Raw genomic sequence first — 14072 nt, 5'->3', positions numbered from 1 at the left:
GAATCTTGCCAGAAATTAAGCTACAACTTCTAGAGGATGTGGTCATGTCAGGTGTATATCCTGAGTTGGATGAGATACCTTGCACAGAAGAGAAGAAAGAGACACAATTTCAGAAAGCAGAAAGCCAGGGAATCCCCAGCCAACTTGATTTGCAGAACATTGCTGATGACTCTATAAACATCCATAATATGAATTTAAAAGAAAGCATTCCTCCATAACTAGCAAATCTTCCTTTTTCTAATGCTAGTCTGAAAAACTCAATTGAGGTAGCTCTATATATGTCACACTACACAAGAAATGTTGCAGTAATATTATTTAAAGAGTAAGCATATTCTGCTGTAGTGAATTGAACTGTGTTTTCTGGACTATGAATGATACCTGATAAAAGCTGATGGTTCAAATTAATTTTCAAGACCTTCCCCTCATCCTCCAGCTCATAACAAAAGCTTATTCTGGCTTCATCAATATCTTCAAAATCCTACCAGATGAGATGAATTTTTTCTGCCTCAGGGTTTTACTACCAGCTTCCCTCTGTAGCAGATGGCAGGATGGTTTTACTGAGCAACTGGTCTTCAGTGCTCCCGTTCTATCCCTCCTGTAAGCACATCCCTCACCTCCCTCTGAAGTAACTTTTAGATTTGGGAAGGGCAGAACAGAGACTCCTCATCTTGCTATGCAGGTGTTACATATATAATCCATACTGTGCATTACTTTTTCTTCTTTTAAAACTAGATGTTATACTTGCATTTGTGTTTACCAAAACAGTTGCAAAGACATTTTCTTTTAAACTTTCTGCAAACTCTGTTGTAGAAGGAATTTCATTACAGTTATTTAGTGTATATTCACATAATACATGATAACAGATTACATGCCCATAAAATCAGATCACTCCTATTCATTGAGGTAATGTCTCACAAGGAGCTCTGTTCCTTTCACAATGTAAAAGCTTCATCTGATTTTCAAACCCAAACAGCACAGTTCTCCCTGTTTGAAGGGGTCTGATGTTGGAGGGATAAAATATGAGTTTATTTCCTATATTAACTAACGCAAACCATTTAAAGGTAGTTCTTAATGCTATAAAAGATCTTTAGCTCTGAGTAATTTCCAAATTCATCTCAAACACTTTTATAAGTGGCATTCTTTAAAGATTCACTTGAAGATAAAGAACTTGCCATTTACATAGAAGGAAAAGGTTTTGCTTCCTTTTACAAAAAGTTCTGAAGGCTAGTCACAGCCTTTCTGTGTTACAGCTTCCCTCTTTGGTATAGAAGAATATTAATAGGTATTTTGGTAATTCCTTAAACTTTTAGATCATTTGTTCTCTTCTAAGACTAAATTCAACACTATTTTCACATACACAATTTCACTCTTTCAATCAGGACTTTTTTACAATAGGCGTGTGATAGTTTTTTTTAAAAATGTTAACTAACATACTTAAAGAGACAAAACAACTGAAAACCCCTAAATTTGTGTTTACTCTGGAATAAATTAGTATATAAAACAAAGTAGAATATACAAGCAGAATTATGATTGTTTCCTGTCTGAAGAGGCAGTAATACTTAAAAAAAAAAAAAAGGACTGTAACCAGTGAATATGAGGATTATTTCTAGCCAAACAGACATATATACATGCAGTCTACCCCAAGAGTGTTTTTAAAGAAGATTTCTATACTTCTGGCAGTTCAGGTTTAAAGGTCAGATTTAAACTATCACCATGTTTCAAAATGCAATCTGTGCAATGCAGCATAATGAAATGGTTCAGTAAAGGTGCTAGTGGAAATTCTTTTAATTAGGTCCAAGGCTTTTCAGTTGTCAACATGAATAAAGCAAGAAACGTTCTATTGCAAACACAGTGTAAGAAATAAAAATGGATTCACCTTTAAGGAAATGGTTCTGCTACTGAGTTGTAGTTTAGCAGTTCTTGCTGTCCTGAAAGCAGTTAATTTCCAATTAAGTGAAAAATAGTAATATGGGCTTCCTACTTATGGCAACTTGCTAATCAATGGGCAACAGTAGCATATACAACTAAATTACTGACAGCCTAAGATATTCATAGGCTACTGCAAATATACAGTACTCTTACAGCCATCAGAATTGCAAGATCCCTTTGGCTCAGTATACTGCATTGCATGAGGGCTTCATTTAATAAAAACTACAAGTTGACAGAGTGAGCTTATGCTTTATTCCTGGTAATATGAAGCTCTGACTACAACTAAGACTAGAAGATGACACTTATTTGGAAATAAATGAAAAATCCATAAGGGTTGCATAAAAAAAAATTACTACCCCCTCTTTGCTATTCCTTGCAACACAGACGGTGGTGTAGGAGACTTGTCAGCAGCAGATGCACTTATTGTAATCACAGTCCTTAATAAATCTCTTTTTTTAATATTGACTGTTTTAAAAGGAAAGTTACTTCCCAGGGCTTTCTCATGCTGCCAGATTTTCAGCAATGTATCAGAAGCATAAGGTGAAGGAGGGATACTTTTTCAGATATTGAATCTTTAATCACTAACACAGTAGTACACACCTAGATTTTCAGGGATTTGACTTGAACAGGTCAGAAAGTCTGATGCTCACAGGTACTGCCAAGGTAAACCAGGGCAAAGAAATTACTTAATCTGATTCTGCTGGAACTGTCTCAATTCTATACAGCTCCTTTCACACAAATGATAACTAGTTTCACTGTAGCCTATGTTCATTTGGATCTTAGGACAAAAAGATTAATGAATAGCTCATTTGAGATGACGAATCAACAGTTAAGTAGCAACTTAACTACCATGAAACTCAAGCACAACTCACTACCTGAAGCTCTGAAATAATCACAGGACTTCATAGCATTGTTCTACTTTATTAAAAAAAGCCATTTGAGGAGATTGGAAGGACAGCTTTAAAATTTTCCGCCACAGTAACTACCTGATGGAGAATGCATCACACAGAAGATGTTTTTCCTTGTTTTTGAATAGAGATAGATTTAATTTAGCAAAATAAATTTTGTGTCTATCCAGCAGTTCATGAATTGCTCACTGTTCACATTAAGTAGCACAACCAAAGAATCATTTGACGTAACAGCCGTTTATGATCATGAAACTGCTGAAGACATTTTTAGTTTCTCAGGTCATAAATACATCTATTTAGACTGAGACCAATGGGGAGACACACTCCCAGATTCTCCCCATCCTCCCAGGGAAGCAAAAGAAAAGAAAAAGAAAAAAGTATAATGGATTGGCTTTAGAGTCTCCCTGCTGAGATGAACAACTTGATCCACTTACAGTTCCAAACACATGATGCATGAAAGAACTGACAGAAATTCAATTCTTGCAAAGAAGAGCAGCTGCTCTCTAGTGGTCAAAGCCAAATATTAAGCAGTATGAAGGAAAGGAAAAGACAGAGAATACTTCATTATCTAGGTAACTAAAATAATGAAACAAAGCTAAACATAAACACTGATCCCAAACATTAATTGCACAACGCAACTCAACTCAAGTTAAGGCTTTGTTGCGACAAATATTAATCCCAGCTGTATTTATATAGCAGTTGTGAAAAAAAATACACCACGTACACTATTTGTGAGCCATGCCAGTTAATTGAATTTGCTGGCAGCACTTCCTCTGCTATGCTCCAAACATCCTCCAAGATAAAATGTAGCTTTTAAATAGACCTGTGGAAAACCGAATCAAGAAAAATTTGAACTAATAAACCACAACTCTCTACTGTTATAAAAGTGAAGTAAAAGTAAATAATGAAAGGAAGGAAGTCTCTTAAAATTTATTACATTCCAAAGCTTGAAGTCCTGTGTTTATTGGTGAAATCTCTTCTGATGTTCTACAGTGCGCCTACAACAGCTCCTTTAATGAAGTCTCATAAAATCTAATATAATACTTGATTGTTGACAAATCATATACATGTTTGAAGCCCAGCACTCACTGTATCCAGACATTTCTTACATAATTCCATGAACTTTACAAGTCTGTCATTCCCAGGGTTGTGGATAATGGCACGAGTGATGCCCAGCTGGCAGATTTGGATGCTGGGAGTGAAATGAAAATGAAAAGCTATATAAAGCCAGAAAAATTCAAGGAAGAAACTTTTATAGACTAAATGCTTGACTAAAGCCAAAATGGTCACAATCAGGATGGACCTTTCATCCAGAGATCACTGTTTTCGAAGAATGTATTATATCACAGATCCTAGAGAAATGATGGGATGTCACAGCAGGAGGCACTGGGTATTCTCCATTACTTGAGTTTTTCCTCACACAGACCAGCTTATATTGAGCTCCCTGCATATCAGTTTTATTTCTCAACTACACATAAAATGGTATAGATCTAACTGGCAGCACAATATTTTGAACCATTAAATGAAATCCAGATTTTCCTCTACCGTTTTTCCTAAATAGTCACCCTCTGACTTAAAAATAACTTCTTACACACTCACTTTACTCCTCTTCCCTCTCAGCTTCTTCAGTGGACACAATTACAGCAGCAAGTAGCAAGCTGGATGTATTTTTGTCCCATTAAAGGGAAAGATCAAGTCTTTTTACTTCATTTCTATCAAATTCTTAAATAAAATACCAATAAAAAGTTTGAATGAGCAAGTAAGTTCCAAATTATATGCATTGAGCAGTGCTAGAAGTGAATATTGAAGGAGTCCATTTGATACCATAACTCGGGATATAAAATGCATCATTCATTAAACCTGGAAGAAGGCACAGGAAAACCTCCCCACGATTTCATTTGGAAACAAAAGTTCCCTAAAAATGCAGGATGGTTTAAAACAGTAGTGCTTTTTCACACTATGAAGAAGGAAATTTCAATTTTCGATTTTTGTTTCTTGTTCAGATATACCCTGTGTACCATAACTCTAATTTGCCTTTTTTTACCCATAATTGACTAATTCTTTAGATCAGAAACTTCATCATGCCATTCCAAAACTGACACTGCCTTGCTGCACCATTTCTGCCCTAAGTGAGCAATGTTCCAAAAAACATTGTTTAACACTTCAAACCCAGAAAGAACTGAGGTAAAGCAGTTTACTTGTAATAATGAGAGTAACACAATGAGACACCCCAGTTACAAACCAAATGGGTCAAAAGGTTTTACACTTTCAAGTAATGAACTTGAGTAAATCATTTCATACATACCACATCATTAGGAAGGCTCTGAAGGTCATCAAAAGGGGTTTCCAATGTGTTGGTGTCTACATTAAGAATCACTACATCTTCCAGGGCCATGTTTCTTACTTTCTAAATATAAGCAAATTCCAGAAAAAGAAAAATGTAAATATGAAGAGGTAAATTTCATGCATAAGTGACAGAAGTGATGGCATCACATCATGGCACTACAAAACTTCAAGCACTTTAAAAACAAACAACATCCCAGTCTTTCTGTCATAATTTATTTATTCACATTTTATAATGCTGCAAAATTAAATTTCATTTTGCATAGGGAAGTTATGAACGTCATGCATACAATTTTTGAAACCAGAGATTATTGAAGTGGAGATTTATTTCTAGCATCTCTACTTTTGTCTTAATTTTGGTATCATGTCTGCACATTTAGCAGTTTTTAGCTGATGCCAAAGAAAAGTAACTCCACCATACCCAGATCTCTTAGTAACTTTTTATCTTGTTCCCACGAACTGAGAGAAAGAAACGTCTCTCATCTAGTTAGTGTTTACATCATCTATAACAGTGCATGGACATAGAAAAGAAAAGCATAACCTATTTCCTAAATACCTTAAGGTATTGGTGATTTTAGCAAACATAAACATTGTCAGATTTTATTTCCCTGTTTAAGTGACAGTAAATGAATCACTGATAGGGAAACAGAGCAGCATTCAAATATTTAACAGGTTTTCCACTAACAGGAGAACTGAACAATTTTTCTTTTTTTAGCTGACTAATCATACATATTTAAGCTCTCTTCAAATAAAGCTTTGAAAATTCAAAATCAGGAAAAGTGGAACTATAGAATGCAGTAATTAAGGAAATTTCCCAGTGACACTGTAAACAAACATTTAAGTACCTACATACCTATACTGAAGAGAATAATGAACAAAAACATACTCAATTTTTAATTAAGGTTTTGTGGGGTGGGAGGAATTGTTTCCTTTAAAAGAAAGGAACTAAAGCTCTAAAACAATGGCAAAGTTGAGCCTTAGGCATCTAAATAATTACCTTCAGTTTTCAAGGCTCAGTCCTCTGTCTATAAAGAAAACTGCTGTGTACTTAGAGGGGAATAAAAAGCCAACAACTATAAAAACACTTTGTAGACATTTAAGTTTAGGTCTTCCAGGAGAAATTTCTTTAACTTAAATGGAAGAACATTACATTTAATGCTTTCCATATAAAAGGCACAAGTACTGCATGACAAACCAGGTACTTTCCTCCACATTTCAGGAACCAAAGGTCATTCTGTTGGCTGCATCTGATAAACTCTAAAGCAATCCAGGAGTCTTGCTCCTTCTAGGAGTCCGGAAGCACCAGACAAACTGATTTGCTCCTTCCTGTTTCAGAAAATTAAAAATCTCACTTATACACAGAGGAGTCTAAAAAGCTCCAACAAAAAGGTCTTGCAATGTGCTTAACCAAAGCCAGAAGCTTGTCAAAATCAAGTGCAAGTAGGACAAGACAGAAGGAATTAAAACCTTCTCTCAATTCCTGCCGAAGAAGCAACAAACATGTGCTCGAATTTGTCAGTAGGTGTTTATTTTAACTTTGGTGATGAATCTGAACCTTTCCTTCAGCAAAATGCTGGGCTTTTCTATAGCAAATTACAGGCTTGTGACAAGCAGGTAACTGCCAAGGAGTATAGTGCAAAAGGATGTTTCTCATGGTGTAAGGAGTATAAAAGCTGATCTACATCATCATCTCCACACAACTCAGAAATAGTTGTACCAAAAGGCAAGCTAACATTAAATTCTGCTGTGCTATGCCTTTACACCATGAAGAACACAACTTTACTTTTAAAAAAGTTCTTGATATTTGCATTAAGACTGGATTTCCCCTGAAAGAAATCCTCAAATATAATAAAACACTTGAGACTCACTAGATTGATAGCATTTGTCTTGCAACACATTTGAAAAAACAATTTTTCAATGGTCCAGTTGTGGCTTATCCTAGAGAAATGCAGACTGACCAGTTCATATTACTCATTATTTTTATCATCTTCCCTTTTACTATAACCTTTATTAAAAACATTAACAGATCCTTGTAAGGGCTTCTGTGAAATGATCAGACTGTTTTACTGCTTAACATAGTACCTATTAGGTACTAAGGAAACAAAAGTATTTACTCTCTTGTAGGAATTTCAGTAAAAATGCCCAGCATCCAACTGCATTTCTCACATTACATCCCATTGGACTCTATGAATCAAAACTACACAAAAATAATTTCCACAGGTACAGTTTGCACATTGTCATTTTTTTCAAAATATGAAGGGAAAGCCACTAAGCCACATGCAGGCATAGTCTGTATTTCACAACTCCTTGAATATCTAAATTTTACAAATCAAGTGATACCTGTTAAACACCATGGACAATATCCAGTATGAAAAAAATAAGAGGAAGCAAAGAACAAGAGGAAATACAAACATTACAGTTTCCTTATCTAATTTTACTACAGACCAGGGACTTGCTGAGTCAAAAGAAGTGATTTAGTGAAAATGTGTGTCAGATATCACGACTGCAAACCCTTCTTAGCCATCTTTATTGAATTACTTGTAGCCATAATTAATCATCTAAAAACCATCAAATTGAGCTAACATCTACACCTGCCTTTTATTTTAAATGTCTCTTTTTAAAAGAGTGGAGAGGTATGGAAAGCTGGTTTAACAAGCACACTGAACCCATTGTTTATGGCCTCTATAAACATGGCTTAGTAAGAATTACTGACTTAATCAGAGAGAACTTATCTCCTGGTGAAAAGAGCACTTTAAATTTCAGAAATGGCACCTTTACTGTGAAAATCTCTTAACTTTTCAAACAAACTCCAGGGGGCCTTAAACACCAGGTCAGTAAATAAGCAGCAGTTGCTGCATCTGTCCTGCTCTCAAGCAGACAAACACTTGATAATTTAAATGTTTCATGCAAAAGTTTTCAAAAACACTGAGAAACTATGTTCTAATAGAAGTATTCAGGGGGTCACCTCTCTCTCACTCAGATCACATGCTAGAAGCAATAGTCATCAATACTACTAACATGAGTTTACACTACATGTTATTTTATTATCATTCTTTACAGTTGGCAGTTCCTGCATTTCCTACCATTAAAAAATCCTAAATTCAGCTTCTCTCACATGAACAATTTGATTGCATAGTTCATGCAAAAAAACCCAAACACAAAGCCACCACCCTGCTCCCTGCTCAAAAAACCCCACAGGATTGCTTAACTTTATGGCTAAATTGGTGCCAAAACATAAACCAAGTTGATCATGAGGTTTCATAACCAGATACAAATGTGAACAACATATTAAAAAATGTTGTAACAGAAAAGAAAACAAAGTACATTCTACTAATTCTTTTGGAAAGGTAAAGCTCTTAACAAAAAGTACCATTTTCAGTAGCTAGTTTGTATATTTGCAATTATAATGACAATATGATTCCAAGTAAAGTTAAAATCCATTTGCTTAACGAACTTGTCTCTACTTAGTTAATAGTTTCCATTTATTTTCTTTAGAAAAACAGCACAACACTGCAGACAACAATGTGTCAATCTGGCTGCCAGAAGCAGGAAAGGCAGCGGATATAAAATTTTATTATTTCATGCCCCAACAGCAGCCAGAAGGACTTAATGAAATCACGCTTAGATTTACAACCTGAAATAGCTATTCAGCAGACAAATCTGGTTAGGCTGGATGTGCCCCCTGACCTCCCAGGCCTTTGATCTGGGCACAGCAGGTGGGCTGAGCCCCCTCCTGTGCATCTCCCACTCTTCCGCCCATCTCCCTGCCCTGATCTGCAGCACCCTGATCCTCTACAGGTGAGTCCAAGGCCCTTATCACGAGCAGCTGCTGCCAACTGAGTGACAAACTTCACTAGTCCTGCTCTAACACCATTGCAGGACAGATGAAAAACCTCCTGCACTTCCTGACTACTTGGTGCTGCAGCATTTGTTTGAAAATTTCCCTTCAAATATCCCCACACACAATTGCTTTATTAAAACACAGTTATCACTTCCATTTTTCCAACACTTGGATAAAAAACAATTCCATTAGTAATTAGTCCTCATGGCTACCTGAGTCAGACCAGGTAAACACAGCAGAATGTGCCTGCAGAGGATGTGTGGGGGGTTCAGCAGGACGAACACACAGCTCTGTGCCCAGTGTAAGGCAGAGGGGACATCAAGGGACCTCACCTGCTGTGTCCCAGCACACCAGAGACAGCATGAATTTTAGTGAACCTTCTTTTCTTCATGAGAATGTTTTTCCTCATATGAGGCTAAAACAAAACAAGGATCTGCTCACATAGGTTGTAAGATATGCACAACTGTTTTGTGCTTTATGCTCAGGAAAAATGTTAGAAAATCATTAACAAGTACAAAGTTGTTTCACACACAAAATATTTTTTTTACAATCTTGCAAGAATTAGAATTCTGAAGTCACAAAAAAAATCCTTGAGTGACTGGAATATTAAAAAGCAATTGAAGAAATACTTTTCTACATTATCTCTTGAGGTTGGGTTTGTTCCCCAAATAGAGCACGTGAAGGGTGGGCACTATTTTTCCTTGGATGGCTGGGAGCCCAGCAGCAGCTCAGTGCCTGACAGCTCCACAGAGCTGTCCCCCTGCTTAAACACAACCACATGTGCCCAAATTCCTGTAGGTACTCTGCTAGGTCAAGGGCATTCCTCTTCCATCAGCACCATCACACTAATAACCTCTGCTTCAGAAGCAGTTGCTGAAACAATCGTTTACTATGAGAAAATGGAAAAGGCTGCTAGGGAAGTTTGACACCACTTGTAACACAAAGGTCAATTTCATAGCATCTGAACACGAACCCAGCATACAGTACCAGCTAGAAAATAAAACACCATTATGAAAGGGATGTGTTCATTTCATAGAGTTTCATTTCCCTATCTCCTTATTTATCAATACTAGCTACTTATCTTCATCTAATATGAATTCAATTAGTTTTGTAAGCATGTTCCATTATTCATGTGATCACTCCAGTCTTGCTTATCCAACAGCTTATAAACTTTTAGCCTTCTTTGAAGTCACTTTATGGATTGCTAAATGGAAATGTTATAAAGAATGACTAACTAGGTGATGATAGAAAAGCTGAAAAATAAAGAGCACAAAACACAGCTCTATATTTTCTACTAAGATTTTCCCTCATAAATCAGTTGGAGCCCTCTGACCTATAACAGGAGATTATCTTATCTCACTGGAGAACATTTCAGTCACAGCAAATTAGATTTAACAGTCAATGGATATGCTTGATATTTTAATCATAAGAAAAATTTGTCATTTTCCATTAAAATAACTGCTCCTTCTACAGACCCCATGTAACATGGGAAACTGCAAACTAACTTTAAGATACTAAATGGTCTGAAAAAAAAAATGCTCCAAGTTGAGAAAGAGGTTGCTATTTGTTTAAAATCATTAAGATTTCTGCTGTATTTCTTCCAGTGTCCCAAGAAAGAGACAGCAAAACCTTACAGAAACAACACTAAAGCCAGAAAATTAACTTTTCTCCCTACATCCCAAATACACCCTCTCCTTTGCAGCACAGATTTCTCTGCACAAGTTTAAGCTCCCACCAACATTTAGGCAACAATGACAAATTCTGCATTTGGAGCTGCTGGAACAGAGCTGGGAGCCTATATATAACTGCAGCAATTACTCCCATGGGGCTTTACAGGAGATAAAGAGTCCACCTGCCTTAACTTGAATATCAGACTGGGGAATTAATCCCTCATTCTGAAACTAGAACACCTGGATTAATGAAACAATGTTAAAGATCTGTTTGCTGAATACTCACTATTTAATGAAAAATGAATACTGGATAATGACAGGAGTTTTTACTTGTGGTTTATATAATTATTTTAAGGTGAAAAAATTAATACATTTTTTAAAAACACAACTGCTAAGCCATGAGAAGAAAATCTGTTGCTACAAAATTGTTACTCTAACAACATACAGTTTTATAGCTATATATGAAGAAAAGGACAAACACAGTAAGCTTTCAGCATCAAAACCAGGTAAACTAGGAATTCTATAGCTCATTTGACATAAGTCACCTTTCCTTTGCCCAAGGCAAAGATAAATTATGCAGATAGAATAGTCCACTGCCTGATTTTATTTTTTCAGTGGAAGTGTTCAATTTATCCTTACGAACAGAGGGAGAAGACAGTTTGTTTTATTTATTTAATTTATTTCATAAGGCACTTTGAATAACTGTACTTTGCCAAAGTGAGTCTGTGTTCCAGAATCTTGGGCTATTCAGAAGCCATACTGGATTTAGTACTAAACAGATTTTTTCACAAGTTACTAAAACGGATGAAAATTGGCTTCTCCAAGAACAACTCCTTTTTCTGAATTTTTACAGATGGAGTTTGGAAGGCCTGCAGAGCCCTGCAATCTGAAAACTGAGACAAAGGAAGAGGCAGTGAGTTTATGTAGCAGGGCAGGAGTGAGACATCATGCACAGCAGCTCCGAAGGTGTAATTATTAATTTCCTTTCCTACAGCCATTGCAGAGCTAACCACAGAGCTCTTGGTGAGAAAAAATACTTGTGAAAGCCAACAAGTGTCTGTACTGAGATATTACCCCATCCTTTGCCAAGGCTCTTCCATCTTTTTCAAACAGGTAGGTACAATAAGCATGTCAGTGATGATCTGGTACAGGTATTGGGAAGAAAAGTTCTTGATCAATATGAAAAATATATGCTAGGCTATTTCTTCCTAGATGTTACTTCAGTCCTGTCTATGCAATATTCAAGGGTAATTATCAGAAATTCCTCTAACATAAGCATATGATGTGCAAACAAATGTATATGTTGACTTTTAAAATAATTGCTTATTCACTAACACATTGTGCTGTAATTCTGTACTTTATTTAGCAATGTAAAGGGCACAAAAAATAATCTGCATCCAGGATCTGCACATTCCATCTAGCTGCTCATGAAAAAAGTGACTTCTAAAATTAATTCACATTAACACTGGAAAAAGGGGGAAGTTACATAGTATAGCAGTGTAAGTTTTAATGCACAGAGAACCATTACTACATGTAAAGTACCTAATGAAAGAATATGCTTGATCAGTATTTCCAGACAAATTATGGACAATTTTATGGACAATATAAGAACAAATAATAATAGACATTATTTTATTTTATGTGAAGTAAAACTCAGCATTGTAAATTCTTACCTATCCTAAACACCACCCTGCATTTCCAGACACTCCAGTTGAGTCAATTAATTTTCAAGGGCATGTGCAAATCTCACCAGTTCAACACCCCCTGCTCAGTAAAGAGAGGTGATGCTTCCTGGGCAGGAACACCTTCCCACATGGAGCACATACACATCATGGAGAGGGGCACAGTTAATAGGGATAGGATTTTCATAGGGATCTAAATTAACAGCTTATGTTGTCCTCCAGACACTTTTGAGGAAAGTCATCAACTGTTTCACCAGTACTGGAAGCAAAAGCAAATGTGCTATTTCCACTTTTAGAGTTTTTAAAAAGTCAAATGAATTACTCCAAATTGTTTATATGTGAAGCTTTCTGTGAGGGCTGGTTTTCTGCCAGCTTTGTGTTAACATTAACAGCAAGTTCCTCCTTTTCAGATCTTTTGAACATTAAAAAAATTACAATCTGTCTGCAAAAGCCTAAAAGAGAATTGTAACTGTCAACATTTTGGTTTAATATCGACTCTGTCTTTGTGACTACAGCATTAAATGAAGGCACCAAACATTAAAGGAAGCAACAGGGTGGAGAGAACACATGAGCTCCTCCCTGACTGCCCAAAGAGCACAAGGTATCAGATAAGGCTCCCTTTAGAATTCACATTATCATGTATGCTTAACTTCAATTCTCTCAGCACTCACAAATTACCAGGATTATTACATTTTTAAGCATATGAATGAATATGTAATTGCTTGCAGAATTTGGCTCTAAATCATAAAACTATATATAGTTTCAGAAATGGTGGGAAAGACTTACCTCCATCAAACTTAAATGTATTCCAATGAGGTAGGGCATTGGGGCACTGCAAAGAAGAAAAAAAAACAGCTTTACACTCTCTTAACACTGGATTAACACGTATTTGACTTATAAAATTAGCTACAGGAAAATACTGGGATACTGGATTAAATTTTGCTTTAAAAAAGCAAACCATATGAACAAAATTTTATTCCATATTTGAAAGACTTTTTTACTATGCAATATCCTTTCAGTACTGCAGGACTTCAATTTTTCTCAACACAAGAATTTCTAAGTGATTATGTTAATGCAGGCATAAGAACAGCTATTAAATACATCTATAATACTTTTTTTAAAAACCAAAGCAAGCAAACACAATGTATTCTTATAATTAAAAAAAATACTTTGACTTTTTTCTGAGATAATCTTTAGAAAAACTGATCCTGTGTAGTGTTAAGTGGTTAATTTAATGCATATGTATCACCCAGTAGTACAAGTTTTAAATCCTTTGACTATGGGCCAGACACGTTTTAAATAATTTATTTCTACATGTAAGTCTTGGAATGTTTACATTTGGAAAAGAAAAATATAAAAATTACTCCTGAAGATTCTGATTAACTCCAGAGTTACAGTGATATCCACAGATATTGTTATTCCTCCTGAGCAAAAACCATAAATACACCAAGAGATTCTAGGGCCATATTTGTATCCTCAAGCAGGTGTGATCCTTCCCTTGCTAACATTTAGGAGAAAAATTGATCTTTTCTGTCTTCTGTGATGTTAGCAAACACCAACATGGACTGTACAACATGAGAAGAGTACTGAATGAAAGTCATTTCTCTGTGTATATAGTATTTCTAATATTAAGCTTATTACAGGACTCCCACTCAACTAATCAGGGAAAGCTTATATTTGCACTGCTTATTAGAACACA

General features: G+C 35.9%; 1 protein-coding gene across 2 annotated transcripts in view; it reads right to left on the bottom strand.

Moving 5' to 3' along the window:
• DENND1A (DENN domain containing 1A) overlaps window positions 1-14072 on the bottom strand; it is a 165000-nt gene that overhangs the window by 63762 nt on the left and 87166 nt on the right. For both annotated transcript variants that reach the window (XM_030460968.1, XM_030460967.1), the window contains exons 11-12: window positions 13160-13205; window positions 5143-5244 (exon numbers count right to left, since the gene is read on the bottom strand). In XM_030460968.1, coding sequence (XP_030316828.1) covers window positions 5143-5244; window positions 13160-13205 — 148 coding nt within the window. The remainder of the gene's footprint in view (window positions 1-5142; window positions 5245-13159; window positions 13206-14072) is intronic.

Source organism: Calypte anna, chromosome 17 (assembly GCF_003957555.1).
Source record: "Calypte anna isolate BGI_N300 chromosome 17, bCalAnn1_v1.p, whole genome shotgun sequence".
Taxonomy (NCBI): Eukaryota; Metazoa; Chordata; class Aves; order Apodiformes; family Trochilidae; genus Calypte; species Calypte anna.
This window is presented reverse-complemented; position numbering and strand designations above follow the sequence as displayed.